Genomic DNA, 26,762 nt, shown 5'->3' on the forward strand with positions numbered 1-26,762 from the left:
TAACAGTGTGCAAGGACAGTGTCCCAAGACCTTTGGAAAGCCTTCCCCCATCTTATTTTTTATTTCCCATCCTTCCCAAACTAGCCCACTATACTCTCTGAAATTCGTCCATAATCTGGGAACTCCCCTACATCCTCCACCTCCTCAGAGAAGCTATCTCTTCTGCTTGCCTCCATATCCTGCCACCTTGTGAAGACATCCCAACCCATCCCACTTACCTTAGGAATTATTCTCCCATCCCATCTACTTTAGGATCTCTCATTACAGTGCTACTTTAAAAAAAAGCATTATTCTCCTAGATATTTGCAAATTATATATCTAATAAAGGGTTAATATCCAATATATAAAGAACTTATACAACTCAACACTGTGAAACACAAATAATCGAAGAATGGGCAGAGGACCTGAATGGACATTTTCCTAAAGAAGATAACACAAATGGCCAATAGACACATGAAAGACACTCAACATTACTAATCAGAATGGCTGGAATCAAAAAGACAAAAAATAACTAGTGTTGATGAGGTTGTGGGAATGTAAATTGGTGCAACCACTGCAGAAGAGGGCATGGAGTTTCCTCAAAAAATTAAAAATAAAAATACCATATGATCCAGTAATTCCACTACTGAGCATTTACCTAAAGAAAATGAAAACATTAACTTGAAAGATATATGCACTGCTATGTTTATTGCAGCATTATTTACATAGTCAAGATATGGAAGTCCTCCAAGTGTCCATTGATAAATGAATGAATAAAGAAAATGCGGTATATATAGATACAATGGAATATTACTCAGTCATTGAAAAAATTGAGATCTTGCCATCCGCAAAAACATGGATGGATGGACCTAGAAGGTATTATGTTAAGTGAAATATGTCCAACACAAGAGACAAATACCGTATGATTTCATATGTGGGATGTAAAAAGCAAAACAGAAGCAGAAACAGTTCCATAAATAGAATGATCTGACTGGGGCGGTGTGGGGGAGGGGGGCGGTTGATGTGGAGAACAAAGGGCTCAGCGGTTGAGCAAGCGTCTGTGTTTGGCTTGGGGCACGATCCCCGAGTCCGGGATCGAGTCCCACATTGGGCTCCCTGCATGGAACCTGCCTCTCCCTCTGCCTGTGTCTCTGCCTCTCTCTCTGTCTCTGATGAATAAATAAAATCTTAAAAAAAAAAAAAAAAAGTCATGGAGACAAAAGGTATAGCATAAAGAATATAGTCAATGGTATTGTAATAGCATTGTGTGCTGACAGATGGTAGCTACACTTGTAGTGAGCATAGTGTAATGTATAGACTTGTCAAATCACAATGTTGTACACCTGAAACTAATGTAACATTGTGTATCAACTATACTTTCAATTAAAAAAAAAAAAAAAAAAAAAAAAGAATGAGAAGAGCCTGGGTGGCTCAGTCAGTTAAGCATTGGACTCTTGGTTTTGACTCAGGTCACCATCTTAGATCAAGCCCTATGTCAGCCTTCGTCTATAAATCAAGGAGCCTACTTGGGATTCTTTCTCTCTGCCCGTACCCTCTTACCCCTGCTCATGCTCTCTCTAAAAAAAGAAAAAATATTAAGGGCGCCTGGGTGGCTCAAGATCCAGAGAGGTGTCCTTTTGAGTCTTCGACTAAGTACTGATCAAGCATGAGAAGATTTTACTCAAGGCTAGAGGGGGAAAACACTGAAAAGTAAGCAGAACTATTCCTGGATCTCACACAGAATGGGAAATAGTCTGGTTTTTGTTGTTGTTGTTGTTGTTGTTGTTGTTTTGGTTTTTTTTAAGATTTTATTTATTTATTCGTGAGAGACACAGACAGAGAGAGAGAGGCAGGGACACAGGCAGAGGGAGAAGCTGGCCCCCTGCAGGGAGCCCGACACGGGACTCAATCCCGGGTCTCCAGGATCCCACCCCGGGCGGAAGGCAGCGCTAAACCGCTGAGCCACCAGGACTGCCCGAAATAGTCTGTTTTCACTAACCAGAATGCAAAAACATACAACATAGACCAGGAAATATCCTTAGAATGTTGCCTTAGTGGTGGGGTTAAATTAGCCCTAGAAAAAAATGCAGTTCTGGGATGGTCCTAAAGAATCTTAAACTGTGAGTCTCATATAAATAAAAATTCCCGAAGTAAAAAAAAAAAGTAATCCTCAGAGAGATCCAACTAGAAAGTAAAATGCATGCCAGAAATAGAAATCAACAATATGTAAAGGAATAAAACAAAATCCAGCAACCAACAATGTAAATTCACAGTTGTCTGGCATCCAGTACAATTTTTTTTTTTAAAGATTTTATTTATTGGGGATCCCTGGGTGGCTCAGCGGTTTAGCCCCTGCCTTTGGCCCAGGGCGCGATCCTGGAGCCCAGGGATCGAGTCCCACATCGGGCTCCCTCCATGGGGCCTGCTTCTCCCTCTGCCTTTGTCTCTGCCTCTCTCTCTCTCTATATATATATATCTATCATAAATAAATCTTTAAAAAAAAGATTTTATTTATTTATTCATGAGAGGGGCAGAGATACAGGCAGAGGGAGAAGCAGGCTCCCTGCAGGGAGCCCAATGTGGGACTAGATCCCAGGACTCCAGGATCATGCCCTTGGCCAGAGACAGAAGCTCAACCGCTGAGCCACCCAGGCGTCCCATCCAGTACAAAATTATCAGCTATTCAAAGAAGCAGGAAAATAAGGACAATTATCAAGAGAAAAATCAATCACTACAGACTCAGAAATGACAAACATGATGGAATTAGCATAGGAGGACATAAAACAGCTATTTTAACTATGTTTCATATGTTCAAGGGAGAGAAAAACAGGAGCATAATAAGGAGAGAATAAGAAGATTTTAAAAAGATCCAGATGGAATTTCTAGAGACAAATTACAGTATCTGAAAAACTGAGAGCAGATTATCCTGCAGAAGAAAAGATCAGTTAGCATGAAGATGTCTAATATGAGAAGGAAAAGATTGAAAAAAATGGACAGAGCATCAGTGGCCTGTGGGACTATAGCAAACAGACTATCATATGGGCAGATTGCATGTCAGGAGGAAAAGGGGAGGAGGATAAAAAAATTGACAAAACATGGCCAAAAAACTCTAAATTTTATGAGAACTATAAACTTTTTGATTGAAGACGCTCAATGAACCCCCAACAGAATAAACAAAGTTCAAAAGCACATAAAATAAAATATGGTTCAAGAATATATACATAGGGTAAAAACAAAGAAAGCAAACACAAATTAACCAAAATTCAGGTTAGTGGTCACCTCTGTGGAGGATGAGGAATGTGGTCAGAGGGGAGCACAAGGCTTCAAATTTATTAGTATGTGCTTTTTTTTGAAGTGGCATAAAGGGTAAATACGTTACTACTTCAAACTGTATATGAGCCAAACTATTTTTTGCAAATGATGGACATTAGCAATAAAAAAAAAAAAGGAAAAATTAATGACTTCATCCATTCTGTCTGTGTCACTTAGAACCAAGCTATAAACCTGGGAGTTATCCTTGACCACTCCCTCACCAATCCAATCCAGCTATCAGCAGGGTTGATTTTATCTCTTAAATCTTTCTGCTACTCTCCACCTACACTGCCACACCCCATCCAAGCCGCCTTCCACTCTCACCGGGAGCACTCCCTGTCTCTGAAGCAGAAGAAACCGTTTTTTAAATGTGACTAATTCTCTCTTCAGCTTGAAGGTGTCAATCTTGCCGGCTTGCCCTCTGACACAGAGATAAGCAAATTGCCCAAGGCCACATGGCCAGGAAATGGCAGAGGCGGGATTCAAAATCCATTAGTCCTACTTGGGAGCCCACGAGGTCTTACCCCACCCACTATCCTGCCTGGTGTTGAACAATGCTGGGGAAGGCTTAGCCATAAGGTAACCTCTAAAGGATAGACGTTATCATGTATCTCACTCATGTGGGATTTAAGAAACAAAACAGAAGATCATGGGGGAAGACAGGAAAAAATAAAACAAGATGAAATCAGAGAGGGAGACAACCGTAATAAGAGACTCTTAATCATAGGAAACAAACGAATCATAGAAAAAACAAAACCAAAGAGTCGCTGGAGGGAAAAGAGTGGGGGATGGGGCAAGTGGATGATGGCATTAAGAAGGGCATGTGATGTAATGAGCACTGGGTATTATAAAGACTGATGAGTCACTGACCTCTACCTCTGAAACCAGAGGTTAACATCATGTTAATTGAATTTAAAAATGAAACACACACAAATATTTGTGATTTATATATACTTTGTTTGAATAAGCAATACACAAATATTTATGATTATATAGTTTGTTTAAAATAAATATTAAACAAAATTTTTAAACACAAAAAATATATTAAAGCATAGACCGACTTTTCCTCTTCAATAACTTCCTTAACCTCCTTATCTGCCTAACTCCCAGTTAGTCCTCACCTCTGAGCTCAAACCTTATGTCCTGAGGAAATGCCTTCCTAATCCCCTTGTCCTATCACAGCAAGTCCCTGATATTTGTCCTCACTGCACTCTGCATATTTCTAGTGTCCTTCCTCCACTAGATTGTGATCCCCACAGGGCAGGGGCCTGTGTTGCCCACCACTGTAAGGCATGCGGCACAACCCTTGCCCACTCTGGCTCCTCCCAGTTCCAGTCCTTGGTGAAAGTAATTAGTCACCAACAGACCTCTCTCTTATGTCCCAACAAGCAATCTGGCCTTCTGACCCTACCATCAGGGATGTGTGTGAGCAGGTAGGGCAGGGGATGGAGACCAGTGCTGGCGTATCAAGCTTGAAATGTGCTGCTTCACAGGAGGGACCTAGTGCCCAGGTGGGAATGAAAGAGACCTTGGGCCACTCATTGGGTCACAATATAGTACCCCCTGCCCTTATTTATCATCTCAACTCCCCTCGGAGTTTAGGTGGGAAGGCACTTGAATGCCTGCCCAGGTACACTGGGGCCACTAGGGGAACAGACCAAGATGGCCATGCAGGAGAGGGTGAGGGTAGGGATGGGGGTGACAGGTCATCAAATGTGGGACTTTCACAATGCCGAATAAATGAGCCCCCCAGAAGTTTGGCTCCTCTTCTTGGCAACACTGAGTGCTTTCAGAATATTTGTCTGTGGTCTTAATGGACAGAACAAGGCATTGTTATGCTCTAAGTCCTTAGTGTCCAACACCGGATATGACCAAGGTTAGACTTCCAGGAAATGGAGGTCTGATTAACCCCCATGAGTCCTTCAGCTCTGACTCAAGCACCTCCTTGAGAAGTTTTTCTTCCCTGACACACCCTTCCATTGTCCCTGCCCCCCACCCCAGGAGTCCCCACAACTGTGATGCTTTTTGTAGTGGGCTCAAAGAACATTTGTCGAATGAATGGAAGCTTCCTGGTTGACTCTCTTCTGAGCAGTTGTGTTTACTCTGCAATTTGTCTGGAATTCTTTCCTCTTCATTCACCTGCTCAGTTTATTTTTTTTTTTTTTTTTTTTTTTTTATAATTTTTATTTATTTATGATAGTCACAGAGAGAGAGAGAGAGACAGACAGAGACAGAGACATAGGCAGAGGGAGAAGCAGGCTCCATGCACCGGGAGCCTGATGTGGGATTCGATCCCGGGTCTCCAGGATCGCGCCCTGGGCCAAAGGCAGGCGCTAAACCGCTGCGCCACCCAGGGATCCCCACCTGCTCAGTTTATCCCAACATTTAAGGGGTTACTAGATGTTACATATACTCACTTAGCTCAAGGGTGACCTCCCCCAGAAAACCTTTCTGATCTTCCCTTTAGGTGCTCCTCCTCTCCATGGCCACCACACCTAGGTGGACTTCTCAGCCCCTAGACCAAGATGATCCCTTAGCCATAGGAACTGGACCTGATTCATCTCTCTGTGGCCATCACCTGGCAGTGCTTGGTAACACCCGCAGAAGGTATCATTTCTAGAATAGATTCTGGTTGAGATCCCAGCTCTACCACCTGAGTTTAGGCAAGTTCCTTTCTATTACTTTGCTGGTCAGTGGAATGGCTGGCTGAGACAGAAGTACAGAAATGAGATTCAAAACTACCTGAGTACCCAGGATAGTTATCACGCTCTCGACCCTAGGGGAGGATCAGGGCAGAACAGGACCTTTAGTACCTGGTATTTGGTAGTACAGATACCTGGGCTCAGTTAAGGGGGGAGAGAAAGTTACAATAGGCTTTGTCCTTCTCTGCCCCAGTCTAATGTCCTCCACCCCCAAGTTACCTAGAAAACAGAGCCTACAACAAGAACTAAGTACTGAAGTTTTATTTGAGAGTTACAAACCCAGGGCACTGGGTGAGAAAAGGGAAGAAGGGCAGGGAAGAACTGGCGGTAAAGCAAAGTGATAGCAGTTGGGTCCTGCTTCAGGACAAGCCTTGAAGAAACACAGTAGTTGTATCCAATGGCTACCTGGGTGATCTCCCCATTGGCGGAACTGTTTGGAGAAACAGTGCCTTGCAGTAATTGAGGAAAAGGAGGGAAGAAGGACTTTATCTCCCTGACTTTCTCCAATCTCCTATTAGTCAAACCTTACCTCAGGAGCATTAACTCCCCCACACTTCTGGGTTGCTAATAGCAACTTGAGATGCCCGATTCCATGCCCGACAGACTTGGCATTCCATCCAAGTCTGGAAGATACAGGAGAGACAATCTCTAGGAATGTGACTGATGAGTGCCAGAGAGAATCTGATTCAGTACATAAGATGTGTCCAAAACAGTCCAATACTTTTTCTCATTTACCAAATGAAGAAACATGGCATAGTTATTATCAAGGATCTTTCTCAAGGTCACAGGGCTAATAAGTGGTAAATTCAGGATTTGAACAGTCTGGCTCTGGAAACTATATAAGTTGAAGATAAGGAAGTTGGATTTTATGTAGCAGGCAAAGGAGAGTCAATAAAGAGTTTCAAACTGGGGAGGGACACAAGACAAACAGCTTTTTGATAAAGCTCCCAATCTCTACTTGCCTCCATTTTCCCATGTGGCTAAACTTGGCAAAAGTCGGCAGCCCCAGAGAGGCAAGGGGATGCAAGACAGTTTTGAGGAGCCTCTGACTGGGTCCAGAGCTCATGTAGGCTTTAACACCACCTCACAATCTTTCTCTGTCTTCATCTAAGCCTGCACCTACCGAAGACTAGCTGGTCAGAGGCAGGCAAGATCTGGGTAGAGAAGCCAAGATGTGAAGAGGAGATTGGCCTAAAGACCAGGAGCAGGAGGACCAGCCATCTGTCCATTGTTGTCCTGTGGGTCTGGGGGTCCTGGCACCCGTAGATGAGTCTTTTGGTGTTGCCGGAGATGGTCAGATCTCATGAATTGTCGGCCGCACTGATCACATCTATGTGGTCGATATCTGGTGTGTATCCGCATATGTCGTCCAAGCTCATCAGAACGGAAGAAAGACCATGTACAGCCTTCCCACATGCATTTATAGGGCCTCTCACCTGGGGGCGGGGGGAGACAAGGAACAGAAGAAATTAAGTAGAAGAATATGCCAGCAGGTGTATTGAAAGGGGTCTGACTCTATTAAAGAAGAGCAGTCAAGGTTGAGAAACCAAAAGAAAACCAAGGGAAAGTAGTGAGGAGGCAAAACAATCAGCAATCCCCATGATTTTGGCATGGTTGCACTAGATGGTGGGAAAGTAAATATTGGGGCCAATGTATCTTTACCCCAAGCTTGAAGGATGATAAACTAGTCCCAAGCCATTACAAACCCATGGTCCAGCACAAATCTAAAACCCAGAAACTCCTCTACCCTACCCAATCCTATCCCACTTATATGTGACACCTTATTCACCTGTGTGTTTGCGTTGGTGACTCACAAGGTGGGAGCGCTTAGTATAAGCTTTTCCACAGCTCTCATATTGACAGCAGTAAGGCCTTGAAACAGGGAATCTTCTCCTGGAAGCCCTTTCCTGGGCCCTGGAGTACCGCTCTGCTTTCTGTGAAGCACGCATGGGCTGCTGGGGTAGGAAGGGGTCTTTCTGGGAGCCTGGCTGGCTGAGAAAGTCCTGGGATTCTAAAGCCAGAAATGATGGGGACCCAGCTGGGTTCATCCTAAAGTCATGGGGGTTTTTAGGCGGCAGCATCTGACTCAAAGAAGGGAGCATTGCCTGGGCCTCAGTAGAAGGCACGGTGGGGGCCAATAACATTTTAGGTGTTAAAGAGTCTCTATTAGAAGGTACCATTGGGGGGCCAGAATAAGGCATTGTTGGCACATTGATGTGGGATGTCATTGAGATTCCACTGGGAGCTGAGACTGGCAGCCCACTGGGGGGCATCCTTAGATTCCTACCAAAGGTGATGTCCACCCCTGGAATACTGGGCTCTCCTAAGGGCATCATCTGGGGCCCCTTGAAAATCATCATTCCTGGCTGGGAGGGAGCCATTCCCTCACAGTAAATCATCTGGGAAGGAGTGTGAGTCACTTGGGGGCAGTAGCTCACACCATGCTCAGGCAGCGACATACTGAACTGCGGCCCCATTTCACTTGCATTCTGACTGGGTGCCTCAGCTAAGGCCAAGGGGACCCTTGCCAGCTCTGTGCACTGGTGGAAGTGTTGAATGCCTGGTGCACCATCATTCCAAGAGGTGTGCACTCCACTGTGTCTAGGAGATGGAGACATGTCCAAGACGAACATTGACTTCTCAGTATCCTTGAAGAGAGAGAGAGAGTGGGATGAAATTCACCCTAGCTCAAATTCCAGTTCCACACGTCCCTCCTTCCCATCTCCAGACCCCACCCTAATCCAGCCTCCAATATATCTTCCCTGAATTATCCTGCCTCCAGGCCATTCGGTTCAGGCTTTCTAGGATGCAGGTCTGGTTGATAGGAGCATAATGAATGCCTAGATGTGACTCATGCCATGTTTCCTCCTTGCCACATTGTTTATTTCATAAAATGCAACCAAGGGAGCAAATAAAATATTCGACAACCTTCACCTTCAGTAAAACTCTGAGAAAACCTTCAAAGATTATCTTTAAGCATGAGGGTGAAAGACATCCAAAATCAGCCTAATTGCAGAAAGTCACAAAAGTAGGAAGGATTAAGGTTTCAAAGAGTCATGGCTCTGCAAATATTTACTTACAGAGAGGGTCTCGGTTGAGTTGGAACTACTGTGGACGAGTCTGAGATCAAGTATTGGAGGAGGTGAGGAAGAGAGACAGACTTTTAACAAGGGGGGTAGATTGGCTTGGAAGTCAGAGGCAGTGTTCCTGGATGACTAACTGGTGTGAAGCGAAGTGAGGAAGAGATTGGTAGTAGAACTTCTTGAAACAGGACAGGATCCAAGAATCATATTTTTTAAAGCTGTCCAGTACTGTAGCATCAGAGAGAGCTCTTGAGCTGAGAAACTGAGAAAGCGAACCCATAACCTCCCATCTGCCCCTCCACTGTGACAGTTCAGAAAAGACCAATCCATTCAAATATGAAAACCAAAATGTAAGTAAAAAATACAGTATCCATGAAAGATACTATGACACCAAAACAGAAATTGAAGATTGCAATCTCAAAAAACAAAAACAACAACCACAACAAAAAACCTCAGGGTTCCTGGGTGACTCATTTGGTTAAGTGTCTGCCTTCAGCTCAGGTCATGACCTCGGGATCCTGGGATCAAGCCCTGCATCAGGCTCCAGGAAGCCTGCTTCTCCCTATCCCTCAGCCCCTCCCCACTGCTCATGCTCTTTCTTTCACATGTACTCTGTCTCAAATAAATAAAATCTTTAAAAAAATTTTCACCAGTAAAAATGTTGCCACAGATCAAGGAAAAATGAGCAACATTCATACACACACACACAAACACACAAAAAGAAAGCAAACTTAAAGCAATGTCAACTTTTACACCAACTACAGAAATATCACAGAGCAGAAACAGAGGAATTCAAAGAAGTTGCATCCAGATTACAGGCTACAGCTTATATTAGAGAGGAGGGAGGGAAGCATAAGGGGCCCTGGAAGAGCTTCTGTGGTGGTGGCAATGTTTCATAGATCTTCACTTTGTAGTAATTCATTAGGCTGTACATTTATATTCACTTCTCTGAGTGTTATTTTTCACTAAAATAGTTTCAAAATAATATTGTGAAAGATCATGATTTTTAGCAAGTGAAAAATTCTATCATAAAAATCAGAGTAGGGATCCCTGGGTGGCGCAGCGGTTTGGCGCCTGCCTTTGGCCCAGGGCGCGATCCTGGAGACCCGGGATCGAATCCCACGTCGGGCTCCCGGTGCATGGAGCCTGCTTCTCCCTCTGCCTGTGTCTCTGCCTCTCTCTCTCTCACTGTGTGCCTATCATGAATAAATAAAAAAAAAAAAAAAAGAAAATCAGAGTAAAAGTCAGTAAAAGTAATGGTGAATTTAAATAGGAAACATTCTGTACATTTTCCCTAAGAGGGAATTTATAGCTGTAAATACTTATAATAAAAAAAAAATCTCAAATCCACAACTTAGCTTTGCACCTTAAGGAACTAGAAAAAGAAGAATGGCTGATCCCAAAGCTAGCAGAAGGAAAGAAATATTAGAAAAATATATCCATAAAACCAAAAGCTGGCTCTTTGGAGAGATTAACAAAATTGCCAAAACTTTAGCTAGATTGATCAAGAAAAATATGAAAGTGAAGACATTTCTACCAATTTTACATAAATGAAAAAGATTATGAGAATACTATGAACAATTTCATGCCAATAATTTGGATAACCTAAATAAAATGGATAAATTCTTAAAAAGACAAAAGCCTACCAAAACTGAATCATGAATTAATAGAAGATCTGTACAGACCCATAACTAGTAAAGAGACTGAATCAGTAATCAAAAGGCTCTAGGACAAAGAAAAACCTTGAACTTGATGGCTTAATGGCTTAATTATAAACATTTAAAGAAGAATATCAATGCTTCTCAAATTCTTCCAAAATATTGAAGAGGAGGGTATACTTGCTAACTCACCCTAGCATTGCCTTGATACCAAACCCAAAGACACAAATAAAGCAAAGAGACCAACATCTTTCATGCATCTTTCACGATGCAAAAAAAAATACTAAAAAAAAAAAAAAAAAAAAGCAAACCAAATCCACCAGCATATTAAGCAGATTATACAACATGACCAAGTGGGATTTATCCCAGGAATAAACAAGCCTTATTCAGCATCTGCAAATCAAAGTAAAATAAGGGGGTAAAAAAAGCAGAAAAAAGCATTTGAAACAATCCAATATCCTTTCATGATGAAAAAAAAAAAAAAAAAAAAAAAAGAATAGAAAAAAACTTCCAAATTGATAAAGGGTATTTATGAAAAACCCATAGCTTACATCATACTCATGATGAAAGACTAAAGACTTTTCCTTTAAGATCAAGAAGACAGGGATGCCCACTTTTACCATTTTTATTCAACATTGTATTGAAAGTCTTAATCAGAGCAAGAATAAGAAAATAGAAAATAAGAAAAAGTATAAAAAGTGTAAAAAGCAGGGGAAAAGGGTAAACTATGTTTCCAGATGATACAATCTTATATGTAGAAACCGTAAGGATTACACATACACACACACCTGTTAGAACTAATAAATTCAGAAAAAGTAGCAAGATTCACTTTATTTTTAAATAAAAACAATCCCACAGCATTTATTGTCCTCTGGTAATAACATGAAGGTAATCAAAACAATACAAATAAGGGTTTTAGAACTATATTCCCAACAAAGGACATCTAAAAAAACAAACTACACGGCCTTCTCAAGAATTTCTCACTTCATTAATCATTCTAGTTGGAGACACTTAGGAGCATCCTTCTAGCATGATCCGACTCAGTTGTTTTCTTGACTTTGTTTTAGAATGAATCCCTTCGGCATCATCTAATACAAGGTTCATGTACTCATCAAAACCAATGATACAGCCCTCTATCTGCATGTTTACTCGCTCATAAAGCCAACCTGAATCCGAGATCTATTTTGCAAGTATCTGAAGATGAGATTGATGGGCTGACCTATCACCGTCTGCACTTTTTGACCCTGACCACAGTACACCACGGTGGAAGCTGACAAAGACCGCACCGTAAGATTGATTGATTGATTTTAAGATTTATTTTTTAAAAAGATTTTATTTGAGAGAGAGTGCACTTGTGTGAGCAGCAAGGAGAGGGAGAGAATCTCAAGCACTGAAGTAGAGCCCAACTCAGGGCTTCATCCCATGACCCTGAGATCATGACCTGAGCGGAAACCTAGAGGCAGATACTTAACCAACTGAGCCACCCCACTACCCTAAAAGTAGTAAGATTCAAATTCAAGAAATGAATACTTTTCCAAAAAAAGACATCCAGAGTGCTAACAGACACATGAAAAGATGCTCAATATCACTCATCATCAGGGAAATACAAATCAAAACCATGATGAGATACCACCTCACACCTGTCAGAATGGCTAAAATTTACCACAGAAGAAGCAGCAGGTGTTGGCGAGGATGTGGAGAAAGGGGAACCCTCTTGCACTGCTGGTGGGAATGCAAACTGGTGCAGCTACTCTGGAGAACAGTATGGAGTTTCCTCAAAAAATTAAAAATAGAACTACTCTATGATCCAGCAATTGCACTACTAGGCATTTACCCAAGAATATAAAAATACAGATTTGAAGGGGTATATGCACCCTGATGTTTATAGCAGCATCATCAACAGTAGCCAAACTATAGAGAGAGTCCAAATGTCCATCGACTGATGAATAGATAAAATGTGGTATATATATATATATGGAATATTATTCGGGCATCAAAAAGAATGAAATCGGGGATCCCTGGGTGGCGCAGCGGTTTAGCGCCTGCCTTTGGCCCAGGGCACGATCCTGGAGACCCGGGATCGAATCCCACGTCAGGCTCCCGGTGCATGGAGCCTGCTTCTCCCTCTGCCTATGTCTCTGCCTCTCTCTCTCTCTCTATGACTCATAAATAAATAAAAATTAAAAAAAAAAAAGAATGAAATCTTGGGGGTACCTGTGTGGCTCAGTTAAGTGAATGACTTAATTTTGGCTCAAGTCATGATCTAACAGTCATGAGATCAAGCCACACATTGGGCTGGGTGTGGAACCTGCTTAAGATTTTCTATTTCCCTCTCCTTCTCTTAAAAAAAAAAAAAAATCTTTCCATTTGCAACGATGTGGATGGAGCTAGAGTGCACTATGTTAAGTGAAATTAGAGAAAGACAAATACCATATGATCTCACTCATAGGTGGAATTTAAGAAAGAAAACAGATGAACATATGGGAATGGGGTGGGGGAAGGAGAGAGGAAAACAAACCATAAGAGAATCTTTTTTTTTTTTTTTTAATTTTTATTTATGATAGTCACAGAGAGAGAGAGAGAGAGAGAGGCAGAGACACAGGCAGAGGGAGAAGCAGGCTCCATGCACCGGGAGCCCAACGTGGGATTGGATCCCGGGTCTCCAGGATCGCGCCCTGGGCCAAAGGCAGGCGCCAAACCGCTGCGCCACCCAGGGATCCCCTACCATAAGAGAATCTTAAGGATACAGAACAAACTTAAGGCTGATGGAGGGGAGGTGGGGGGGTTGGGTTAGATGGGTGATGGGGATTAAGGAGGGCACTTGTGATGAGCACTGGGTGTTGCATGTAAGTGATGAATCACTGAATTATACTCCTGAAACCAATATCGCACTGTATGTTAACTAAAATTTAAATTAAAAAAAAAAGATTCAAATCAGACACACAAAAATCAGTTGTTTCTATACATTGACAATGAGCTATATGTAAAGGAAATTAGAAAAACAATTCAATTTACAATAGCATCAAGAAGAAATACTTAGAAATAACCAAAGAGGTTAACTTAATCACCAAAAACTACAAAATATTACTGAAGGAAATTAAAGACATAATAAATGGAGAGACATTTTAACGTTCATGGATTGGAAGACTTTAATAGTTATGATGTCAATGCTATCCAAAGTTATCTACAAATTCCATACAACCCCTATCAATATACCTTTCCTGCAAGAATAGAGAAATTAGGGATGACTGGGTGGCTCAGCAATTGAGCATCTGCCTTAGGCCCAGGGCATGATCCTGGAGTCCCGGGATCAATCGGGCTCCTGGCATAAAGCCTGCCTCTCTCCCTGTCTCTCATGAATAAATCAATAAAATCTTTAAAAAAAAGAAAAGAAAAGAAAAGAAATCTACCCTCTAAAATTCATATGGAATTTCAAAGGTCACCAAAGAGCCAAAAACAATCTTGAAAAAGAACAAAATTGGAAAATTTACACTTCGTGATTCAAAATTTACAAAGCTAAATCATCAAAACAGTGTAATATTGGCATTAAGCATAGACCTATTCACCAACAGAAAGGAATAGAGCCCAGAGATAAACCCCCACACATACGGTCAAGTGATTTTCAACAAGGGTGCCAAGATTGTTTAACGGGGGAAAAGTCAGCCTTTTCAATAAATCGTGCTGGTATAACTGGATATCCTCATGCAAAAGAATGAAGGGCCCTCACTTAATATCACATACAAAAATTAATTCAAAATGGATCAAAGACCTAAACATATGAGCTAAACTATAATACTCTTAGAAGAAAACAAGGGAAAAGCTTCAAGACATTGGATTTGGCAATGATTTCTCAGATATGACACCAAAGGCACAGGCAACAAAAGAAAAAAGACAAAGTTGGGCTTCATCAAATTAAAATCTTCTGTGCATCAAAAGACACCACTAACAGAATATAAAGGCAACCCACAGGATGGGAGAAAACATTTGCAGATCACATATCTAATGGAAATACCCAGAAAATATAGAGAGCTCCTAAAATTTAACATAAAAACAAACAACTTGATTCAAAAATGGGCAAGGGACTTTACTAGACTTTTCTCCAAAGATACACAAATGGCCAATAAGCAAATGAAAGATGCTCAACATAACTAATTAGGGAAATGCAAATCAAATCCACAATGTGATACCACTTCACATCCATTTAAAATGATTGTTATCAAAACAACAACAACAGAAACAACCAAAGGGTTGGCAAGATACGGAGAAATTGGAATCCTTGTACAATTCCACTTCTGGTATCTACCTATAGAACCGAAAGCAGGGACTGAAACAGATATTTGTACACCTGTGTTCAGAGCAGCATCACTCACAGTAGCCAAAATGTGGAAGCAACCCAAGTGTCCATCAACCGATGAATGGATGAACAAAATGTGGCATATACCTACATTGGAGTGTTATTCGGCCTTACAAAAAAAAGGGAGGAAATTCGGACACATACTGCAACATGAAGGAGTCTGGGAGATATTAAGCTAAGTCAAATAAGCTAGTCCCAAAAACAAATAATGTATGATTCCATTCATATGAGGTATCCGAGGAAGTCAAATTCAGAGACAGAAAGTAGAATGGTGATTCTGCCAGGGGTTTGAGGGGATGGAATTGAGAAGTTACTTTTTATTGGTTAAAGAATTTCAATCAGGCAAGATGAAAAAAGTTGCAGAGATTAATAGTGGGGATGGTTGCATAGTAATGTGAATATGATTAATGCCACTAATTATACACTTAGAACGGTTATAATATTTTTGTTATATGGATTTTACTACACTTTTTTTAAATGTCTAAAAAAAGTACACAGAAGGGGTTCCCACCACTGGGCACCTGAGTGGCTCAGTTGGTTTAAGTCCCTGCCTTTGGCTCAGGTCATGATCCCAGGAACAGAGTTCCACATCCGGTTCCCTGCTTGGGTGGAGAGTTAGCGCTCCCTCCCCCTCTCCCCACTCATGCTCTGTCCCTCTCTCTTTCATGTTCTGTCTCTCTCAAATAAATAAAATCTTTTTTTTTAATTTGTTTTATTTATTTATGATAGTCACACAGAGAGAGAGAGAGGCAGAGACACAGGCAGAGGGAGAAGCAGGCTCCATGCACCGGGAGCCCGACGTGGGATTCGATCCCGGGTCTCCAGGATCGCGCCTGGGCCAAAGGCAGGCGCTAAACTGCTGCGCCACCCAGGGATCCCTCAAATAAATAAAATCTTAGCAAACAAACAAACAAACAAAAAAAAAAAAAAAAGAAGGAGTTCCCACTAGACAAATTTGCGACAATTTGAGAATCAAAAATAATGACTATTGGTTTTAACAGAAGCTTTGAACATTGTGAATTGAAGTGAAAATTGTTTGTTATACTTTTCCAGTAAGAAACATTTCAAAATCACAAGAGCCCAGTGGTTTAAGAAAAATCCTGCTTTACAAAAGAATACAAACTAATAAATGTAGAAAGAATAATAAATTGGAAAAATCATTATTTTACAATCCTTAAAACTTTTGATTAAGGGAAAATTAATATTTGGTTGACACCAGTGGGTGAATGATTGCTGGGGAACGGGGCATTTGGATGTACCTAAGATAACATTACACAGATTACTTTCTGACCACGAGGCTAAATGTTAAGTTTGAATAGAGAGATCAGGATTTTCACCTTAATCCAAGGGCTAGGCCTAGTGTTACCCAAATGGGGGAGCCAGATGTGTCTCCTGATGAAGATGGAGCCTACTGTACCTATGACACATTCTTTTTTTTTTTAAGATTTTATTTATTTATTTATTTATTTTTATTTATTTTTTTTTTAAGATTTTATTTAATTATTCATGATAGACATAGACAGAGAGAGAGAGGCAGAGACACAGGCAGAGGGAGAAGCAGGCTCCATGCCAGGAGCCTGACATGGGACTCCATCCCCGGACTCCAGGATCACGCCCTGGGCTGAAGGCAGGCGCTAAACCGCTGAGCCACCCAGGGATCCCCTCTATGACACATTCTTACCAACAATCAGGAATACAGTGAAGCAGGACACCTGGGTGGCTCAGTGTTTGAGCATCTGCTTCGGCTCAGGTCATGATCCCAGGGTCCCGAGATCAAGTCCCACATCAGGCTCCCCACAGGGAGCCTGCTTCTCCCTCTGCCTATGTCTCTGTCTCTCTCTGTGTCTCTCATGAACAAATAAATAAATAAAACCTTAATTTAAAAAAAGGAATACAATAAAGCTTTAAGGTCCAACACCAATTTAGAAGTAATACAAGAGTCAGAAGCTGAATTATACCGTAAGAACACAATGTGATGAATCCAGAAGAAGGAATGATCTACAAGACAACTTAGGATCATGGAACATGAAAAATGGAAAGTCAGTTGGGAAAAAAAGAAAAATATTCTAATTTCAAAGAAGGTCAAGAGATGTAACAATCAGATGCAGCTGCGAGCTTAGATCAGATCCTGGTTTGGACATATTAGCGTAAAGAACATTTTAGTGACAACTAGGGGAATCTGAATAAGAATGACATTTAAGATGATGTTAATTAGAATTTTGGTAGGTCTGAAAATATTCTGATTATGGAAGAAAATTTTCCTTCACCCTAGGAGGACTGGGGAGATCCTATCTGCTGTATTCACCACTCCATGAAGTAGGCACACAACAAGCTCTAGATAACTGTCGGTCCGGTGGGTGTTTCCAGGTGACTCAGCTCCTCCTACCTCCGTCTCAGTGATGGCCCTATTTTCCTGATCCTTCACAAGCAACTTCTTTGGAGATGTCTAGAATATACCCCTTCACCACTACCATATCTAATTATCCCCCCAAATTCAATCTGGCCCCCATTTCTCCGCAGAAACAGCTTTCATAAAACTCATCAACGACCTTCTTGTCACTTAAGTCCAAACACTTGTCAGACCCCTTCTTGCTTGACCTCTCAGGAGCTCTGGAGATGACTAACCACATTCTTCTTGAAACATCTTCTTCCTTTGCCCTCAGGAACACCTTGTCACACTTGCTTGCCTTTTCTCCTTCCCTTCTCCCTGGGAGAGCCTCTGTCTCCTCTACAGTTTCCCCTTACTTGCACTTACTAGGCAATCTTTCTCATGCTAATGATCCATTTCAGTTTATATTCCACCTTTTCTTAAGCCAGTAGCTCCAGGGTAGACTTCTGAATCTCCCAGCTGCCTACTGCTCAGTCCATTTGGATAGCCCAAAGGCACTTCAACGGTTTGTATCTAAAAGTCCTGCTCATCCTTACTCGCCCACCCACAGGAGTAAAAAACAAGCCTGTTCCTTGTCATCCTTTGCTGTCTCACAAAATGTCACTCTTCTTGCTCAATTGTGCAAGCCAGAAATCTGGGAAGGTGTCCTGGCTGGCTCTCACCACCTACTTGTAGGTTAATTATCCATTCTTGTGGTGTCTACCTCCAAAACACATCCAAGATCACCAGTTGGTGGTCACCATGCTCACCTCCCTAGTTAGGCTGCTGTCTTAGTTCTCACCAAATGAGACCCCAGTACCTTCCCAACAAATCGCCTTGATTTCTGCTCACTTCTATCAGGGCACTCTTGACTCAAAGCAAATCTAATCATAACTGGTGGCGTTTAAATTCTTCAGTGGCTTCCTACTGGAGCCGGGAAATCCCTGCCTCCTTTCCCCGGGGCCACTCACTCTCCCATCAGGCTCTTGGCCTTAGTTCTAGGCCCATCTTTTGCTTCCTCCAAGGGAGATGCTTACTGTGTCCGGCCTCAGGTCCTGCAAACCGTTCACCCAGCCAGTTCTCAAGTCCCTCGACACGGCGTTACCTGGGCCCTTTTTACCCCCAGAGCCCAGTACAGGTTCTCAGGCTCGGTGAGTTTTCATTGCATAAACGACACCTGATTTATGTCCTCGATTTGCCACCCCTCCCCTTCCCAAACCTGTCCCTCACACTTCTGAAACCCGCATTTCTGCTTCCCTCTGCCAGCCTGCACCCACCCCGCCCGGAGCCCCCCACGCCCGGCCCAAGGGCTGACTTCTGGACTCACCTGCACCAGCTGGGGCTGCCCCTGCTGCCCCTGGCTGAGCCTCCGGGCCTCCTGCTCCATCTCAGCCTGGGTTGGGCTGCACATCGGGGCCGCGTGGGGGTCCAGGCCCACACCGGAGCACAGCTGAGCCGCTGGGCGTCGCAGGTCGCGAGTCCTGACACCACCACGCCGCAGTCACAATTGCCTCGCTCACCTTCTACTTCCCACCCTGCGGGGGCGGAGCCAAGGGCCGCACCCACCGCCCCGCCCACAGCAGCGGCCCCGCCCCCCTCCTCCACCCCCCCACCCTCCCCCCAGGCACCCGGGTCCTGCCCAGCCACCGCAGGGTCACTAACAGGGGGCCTCACACCTTCAGCACATCTTGGGTCTTACATCTGCTCCGCCCCCCCATGAGGCCATCCACCCTTCAGTCAGAGCATCTCTGTTTGGCCCAGATAGGGGTAAGGACACCGGGGTTTCGGACCCCAGGCCTTGTAGACCTCAGGGTGGAAAATCCAGGGCAGGAGGCCCGAGGCAGCCACAGACAAGGGGGTAGGTGACAAAAGAGCTTCCACCGCCACCCCACCAGGTCAGGGTCCTTTGCCATGAGCTCCCAGAGGCCTGGATCTTCTCTGCTATAAACCAGGTACCTCTGCCCCGTGTTCGAACCGGATACTTGGGAGCTCCGTGGCATGGGCCTTTATTCCAGGATACTCACTGAGTACCTCCCGGGTGTCTGCACTGCTTTTTGGAACTAGGGATTCAATGGCAAACAGGACAGAACTAAGGGGCTTCGCTCTCAAGGAATTTTCATCCAAAATAGGCAAGTGGATATAATCAAGCCAAGTTAATATAATTTTCTTTGGTGGTGAGTGCCACAGAGAAAACGAAATGGGAAAATGTGAGCTGAGAACTGAGTGCCTGGAAGGGACCTCCTCATAGGAAGATTGGAGGAATCTGGGGCAGGAGAGGGCTTGGCCCGCTAGAGGAAAAGTAGACGGACCAGTGACCTCCACCAGGGGAGCACAGTGGAGAGTGGAATGACGTGATAGGGATGGTCTTGGAGACCTTGGACAGCAGTTTGAACTTTATCCCAAGTGTGATGGGAAGCCACTGAAGGATTTTAAATAGGAAATTGATATGATCTAATTTTTTAAATCAATCATTAGGCTCCTTTGAGATTTATGGATTATAGGAGATGAGATCAAAGAGGAGACACCAGTCACAAAGCTAAAGGAGCTCTCCAAGAAAAAGCTGTTAGTATTTGTGGGGCATGGTGATGGCGATTAGAGAATATTTTAGGATTAACAAGGGAAAGGACTCGGTAATGGATTGGGATAGTAAAGGGCTGAGAGGAAAAGAGGAATCAAAGATGACCCCTATGTTACTGGCTTGAGCAATTGAGTGATTACTGCACCATTCCGGAATATGGAAAGATAAGAAGAAAAGCAGATTTGGAGGCAGCTAAAACAATCCAATTTTAGACATACTGACTTTGAATTGCCTACTAAACGTGCTCAGAGAGAGGTTAGGGCTGTAAATGTAAATTTGGATGTTGTCTGCACAGAGATGGTGGTTATAAGGCCAGTAGAGTGAATGATGTCAACCAGGGAGCTGGTTAGGGAAAGGGACTGGGGACAGAACCTGAGGACCTGCTACATTTAAGGTTTAGCAGAACAGAAAGTTCACCCAAGGAGACTGAGAAGTAACAGATGGAGAAGTAGGGGGAAAGTCAGGAGATTGTATTTCAAGAAGCCAAGAGAAGCGTGCATTCAAAAGAGGCAACCACATCAAATGTTGCTGAGATAAGAATCAGGATTTGACAAGATGAAGGTCATTGGTGACTGACAAAAGTGGGTAGAGGGCAGCCCGGGTGGCTCAGGAGTTTAGTGCCTTTTTAGCGCCTACCTTTGGCCCAGGGTGTGATCCTGGAGACCCAGGATCGAGTCCCATGTTGGGCTTCCCGCATGGAGCCTGCTTCTCCCTCTGCCTGTGTCTTTGCCTCTCTCTCTCTGTGTTTCTCATGAATAAATAAATAAAATCTTTAAAAACAAAACAACAAAAAAAAGTGGGTAGAGCCTGGGCCTCCTGATCTTGGAGTCAGGAGTTCAAGCCCCATGTTGGGCATAGAGTTTACTAAAAAAATAAAAATTTTAAAAATACGTGTATATATAATATTTAAAAATATAAGTATATATAACACATATATTTTTTTAAAGTTTAGCTATAATTGGGAGCAGAGAAATGAGATGGTAGTTAGGAGGATTAGAGAGGCTGAATGAGGATCCACCAATAAACAGAAACTTATATTGAAGGAGATAGCTTAACCATAAGAGCGACATTGATAATTCAAGTAAAGACAGGACCCAGAGTACAAATGGACAAATGGGACTTTGGTGAGAGTAGGGACTTTTGTTCCATTGTAACAGGTAGGATAACAAGAGTTTAAGTATCAAAAAAAAAAAAAAAAGTCTTAAGTATCTTAGTGTCTCCAGCTCCTAGTATGTGGTGGAGCTGAGAGCAGGCCCTTGAGAATTAGCGGCTGTGCCTCTAACACGAGCTCAGGTTTCAGCTCAGGGGTCACTGCCTTCTGAGGCCATCTCTGACTCCTATATGATGCCTCTTTCATTATCAGAAAGTGGTGTTTCTCCCAACATGGCATCTAGAATATGTCTGTGGGGGCACCTGGGTGGCTCAGTTGGTTAAGCATCTGCCTTTGGCTCAGGTCTTGATCTCAGGGTCCTGGGATCGAGTCCCGTGTGGGGCTTTCTACTCAGTGGGGAGCCTGCTTCTCCTCCCTCTGCCTGCAGTTCTACCTACTTGTGCTCTCTCTGTGTGTTAAATAAATAAATGAAATCTTAATTAAAAAAAAAAAAGAAGAAGAATATGTTGGGGCACCTGTGTGGCTCAGTCAGTTGGGCCTGGGATCAAGCCCCACATCAGGCTCCCTACTCAGTGTGGAGTCTGCTCCTCCCTCCTGCCTGTGCTCTCTCTCTCACTATCTCTCTCACTCTCAAATAAATCAAGTCTAAAAAAAAATAGAATATGTCTGTGGAGTGAATCATATTTGACACATGGAGCAGATTGTTTATTAACCTGATCCTCTATAAGATAGAATTATTTTCATAATTCAAATTTCATATTTTCAAGTCCCCATAAAATGAAAATAATAATATGCAGAAAAGAAATGCGGGAGTGAAAATTTTCTTTTACAAGGTTTATATGCATATTCATGCCAGTAAAACAAATATATATATACAATTAATATTTTGGTACAAAAAAATGAAATAAGTACAGCTGTTTACTTCAATTGTTTTCACATCAACCTGTTTGAATTTTGATCCTTTCATTACTTATGTAAATGATCATTCAGTAACTAACAAGTGATTTTAATAAAACCAAAACTGCTAAATTGTACCACTGATGTAACATTTATTTCCCTGATTCATTGAACCTGTTTCTCTGCTGGGAGCGCCCTGCCCACTGGTCACCAGAGCTTTCCTAACCAGACTAACTCCTACCCTCTATAAGTTAGCCTATCCTGATACACTGGGTTAGGGGGTCTCCTCTATGCTCCCACTGCCTGGCACAGATAACCTATTGCTTTTGTTGTTGACAGTGTGGTTGGTATTTTGGCTCAAGAATCTTTTCTGACTTTTCCTTCCCACCTCTGAGGCCCACAGATGCACACCCTGTTCTGCACTTAACCTCTCTCTTCTGTGCTCCCAAAGAGCAGGTCTTGGATGACCCCAGTTTGCAAACTTAACCAGTCTGCAACGAGATAGGTTACAGAAATTGAGTGGAACATTTAAAAATTTTCGGGCAGCCTGGGTGCCTCAGTGGTTTAGCACCACCTTCTGCCCAGGTCATGATCCTAGAGACCTAGGATGGGATCCCAAGTCAGGCTCCCTGCAAGGAGCCTGCTTCTCCTTCTCCCTGTGTCTCTGCCTCTCTCTCTTTCTGTGTCTCTCATGAACAAATAAATTAAATATTTTAAAAATAAAATAAAATAAAAAATAAAAGTAAATAATTAAATAAATAAAAATCTTTATAGCTATTTGGCAAGTTATTTTTGTGTATTGAATCTAATAATGAAAAACTGGTCTTGGATTTTATCTGTCCTTTTTATTTTATTTTATTTCATTTTATTTTATTTTATTTTTGTCCTTTTTTTTTTTTTTTCATCTTATTTGCCTAGTAATTGGTTTTCATTGTTTTTAGAAAAGAATCCATCCTTGACTGATTGGGGGTGGGAAAAAGTTCCTTCACCAAGATAGTTTGAGAAGAAAAAAAAAAAAAGTTAGTTTGAGAAGCCCTGGTTTATTTTTACTTCCCTGGGTTCTGACATAAAAAGGCATTGAAAAAGGCAAAAGTGAAGAATGAATGAACGCACTTGACAAATGTGTCTACCCTAAGGTCATAGAATAAGCAGAGCTTGGTGCTGCATTAGATTGTTGTTGCTGGGCAAGAGTGTGGGGGGGTGGTCAAGGGAGACTCCCAGTTGTTTACCTTGAGTTCTGGGAAGGTGCTGAGGCCATTCCCTAAGATTGGGAAGAGAACCACATTCAGGGCATTTTACAGATAATAAATTCATTTTTGACCAGATTGACTTTGAGGTTACCTATGAGATAGCCAAAGAAGGATGCCCAGAAAGCAGTTAGATATATGGGTTAGGAACCCAGGACACAAAGTTAAGGCTGGAGAGGCAGATTTCCAAGTTGAAGCCATTAGAATATAGGAAGGGAAGAAAAGCGGCTACAGGCAAACCCCTGGGTGCCTAGCACAGTGTCTGACACATGGACATGATTAGTAACTCTTTGTCAAAGGAGGAGGTTAGTTAGATAAGAGCCTACGTCCACTTCACTCCAAGCCCAAGCTCTCCTTCCTAGATTATAAATTTTTTGAGCTTCCTGTTTTCCTGCTACCCTAACAACCCACAGACTAAGAGTCCCCATGCAGGATACCAGGTGCACCAGTGTGAGAAGTGTAGTCTCTGCCACAAGTTCTTTATGCCCTGCCCTGACTGTGACCTCATGGCATTCAAACACACCAATGAAATTCTCTGTTGCCTTTTGCTTGTGTCCTTACTCCTCCTTGACCCCCAGAAAGGCACTTGTCTATGGTCATCACTCTCTGGGTTTCCTGCCTGTTTGGTTGAACACACTCCCTTGGTGCTGACCTCATAAGCCCCCTGGCAGGGCATGCCTGCCTTCCTCTTCACCACCTTCACTTTTGCTACCTTCGCTTTTATGTGCCTCAGTGTGGTTTTAGTCTGTGGCATTATCAAACAAACAAACAACAACAACAAAAAAAAACCCACATTTTTAGTAACATAATTGTTCCTCACCCCATACTGATCCCATTCGGGTTTTAATTAGTGCAACCTTCTAACACACTGCTGAGGCTGGCAGTGGGGTGAGGGAGAAGATGAGAAAAGGCAAGGCTGGGAAACGGGAAAGCACATGGCAGGTTAGAAAACACGGGAGAGGTCGTGAACTTGGAGGACTGGCTGGGGGTGCTGAGGTCAGAGAAGAAAGTCAGAGCCAGATTTTGAAGATACAGCCTTGGACTTCACCATAAGTTGCAGAGAGATGCTTTCTCTCTGTTTCCTGCCAGTATAAAGATTAAGGACAAAGGTACAAGGATTGTACCCATTTATAACAGTGAAAGAAACTTGGAAATAGTCTAAATATCTACCAGTAGGAGAATAAAACCACACTGTGTGGGGACACTTGGGTGGTACAGTCAGTTAAGCATGAAACTCTTGGTCTCGGCTCAGGTCCTGATCTCGTGGTCATGAGAGGAGCCCCACAACAGGCTCTGAGCTCAATTCAGGGTCTGCTTGAGATTCTCTCTCTCCCTCTGCCCCCTCCCACTTGTGTTCTCCCTCTCTATGAAATCAATCAACCAATCAATTAATTAAAAAAAAAAAAACAAAAAACAAAACTACACATATTGTGTTATAGTAAAACAGTGGAATTCTAATTCAAGTAGAATGAATAAGAATACGATGTATCATCGTAAATCTTAAAAATGCAAACTGCTAAATGTAATGTGGTACCCTGAGTTGGATCCTAGAACAGGAAAAGGACATTAGTGGAAAAACTAGTGAAATATATATATAAAAAGTCTATAGTTTAGTTAGTAGCCTTTTACCAGTATTTGTTAGTTTTGACAGATATACCACAGTTATGTATGATGCTACCATTGGGGGAAGCTGAGTGAAGGGTATACAGTAACTCTCTGAACTACCTTTGCAACTCTTCTGAAGTTTAAAAGACTCCCAAATAGTTTATTTATAAAAATGTAAGCTCAAAGAAAAAAAGCAAGTTTTTTAAAATAAAAATATAGACTCAAAGATAAAAAAGAGTTCATACAATAGGATAACATTTATACATAGTTTCAAAACATACAAAATAATACTAGATATCGTTTATGGACATATATAATAAAGATATAAAAACTCATAAGAATGAAAAATACTTAATTTAAGATAGTGGTTTCTAGGAGCAGGAGGGAGGAGAGAGTAAGGAAGTAGATTCAAGAGAAGTACTTAAGTAGTTTCAAAAATGTGGGTACTATTTTTTCCTCTTTAAAGTAATCTGGGGAGCAGCCCTGATGACTCAGCAGTTTAGCACCTGCCTTCAGCCCAGGGCATGATCCTAGGGTCCTGGGATTGAATCCCACATCGGGCTCCCCATATAGAGCCTGTTTCTCCCTCTGCCTGTGTCTCTGCTTCTCTCTCTCTCTCTCATTCTCTCTCTGAATGAATAAATAAATAAATAAAATCTTTAAAAAAATAATCTGGGGAATGTCCAACAATAGATGAACCGATAAAGAAGATGTGGTATGTATATACAATGGAATATTACTCAGCCATCAAAAATTGAAATCTTAAAAAAAATTGAAATCTTGCCATTTACAACAACATAAAGGAACTACAGGGTGTTACACTGAGCAAAATAAGCCAATCAGAGAAAGACAAGTATTGTATGATTTCACTCATGCAGTATTTAAGAAAGAAAACAGATGAACATAGGAAAAGGGAGGGAAAAATAAAATAAGATGAAATCAGAGAGGGAAATAAATCATAAGAGACTCTTAACTCTAGGAAACAAACTGAGGGTTGCTTGAGGGAAGGTGGGTGGGGGGATGGAGTTACTGGGTGATGGGCATTAAGGAGGGCACTTGAGTAATGAGCACTGGGTGTTATATGCAATTGATGAATTACTAAACTCTACCTCTGAAACTAACAATACTCTATGTTAATTAATTGATTTTAAATTTTTAAAAAGATTAAAAAAAGGAATCTGGGGCAAAAATTGTAAATGCAGGGGCAGCCTGGCTGGCTCAGTGGTTTAGCCCCTGCCTTCGGCCCAGGGCGTGATCCTGGAGTCCCGGGATCGAGTCCCACATCGGGCTCCCTGCAGGGAACCTGCTTCTCCCTCTGCCTGTGTCTCTGCCTCTCTCTCTCTCTGTGTCTCTCATAAATAAATAAATAAAATCTTTTTTAAAAATTGTAAATGCTAAGATTTGGCAAACCTGGGAACCAAGTACATGATAGTCATTACTGGGGTTTTTTTGAGAAAGGAAAGGAAAGGAAAAAAAGACTAGGGGGCTTTCTGGATTGTCAAATTATATAACTATAGAGCATATCTTAATTTCTCAGGAATGTCATCTCAACCCTCAACCCCAGATTCATGCTAATTCTATCATAGTAGAATTTTTTAAAAGTTTTTTTTTCAAAGTAGAATTTTTAAAATGTTAACTCATTAATCAGAAGGTTTGGAAAGCTGATTCAAAGGGCATTTTAGGAACAGAGATTTACATGATTTCATAGGAAGGGGATACTTTAGTAAGTTTGCTAAATAAGAGACTGTTGTGGACTAAATGTGATCCCCCCAAATTCATATGTTGAAAGGTGATGGTATTAGGAGTTGGAACCTTTGGGGAGGTAATTAGGTCATGAGCCTGGGACCATTATGAATGGGATTAGTGCC

At 42.2% G+C, this 26,762-nt stretch overlaps 1 protein-coding gene across 2 annotated transcripts; it reads right to left on the bottom strand.

The window, feature by feature from the left end:
* Positions 1–6,147: 6,147 nt before the first annotated feature.
* KLF17 (KLF transcription factor 17) lies at positions 6,148–18,929 on the bottom strand. Of its 2 annotated transcripts, XR_013350457.1 has the most exons (4): positions 18,790–18,929; positions 7,783–8,641; positions 7,117–7,429; positions 6,148–6,423 (listed from the first exon to the last, which is right to left on the bottom strand). XR_013350457.1 is itself a non-coding variant. In XM_077845307.1 (3 exons), the coding sequence occupies exons 1-3, from the start codon at positions 18,865–18,867 to the stop codon at positions 7,185–7,187; spliced, it is 1,182 nt and encodes a 393-aa protein (XP_077701433.1). In that variant the 5' UTR covers positions 18,868–18,929; the 3' UTR covers positions 6,154–7,184. The 2 variants fall into 2 exon arrangements, 1 of the variants encoding a protein (XP_077701433.1); XM_077845307.1 differs by having other exon boundaries at positions 6,154–7,429.
* Positions 18,930–26,762: the final 7,833 nt, after the last annotated feature.

Source organism: Canis aureus, chromosome 13, assembly GCF_053574225.1.
Source record: "Canis aureus isolate CA01 chromosome 13, VMU_Caureus_v.1.0, whole genome shotgun sequence".
Lineage (NCBI taxonomy): Eukaryota > Metazoa > Chordata > Mammalia > Carnivora > Canidae > Canis > Canis aureus.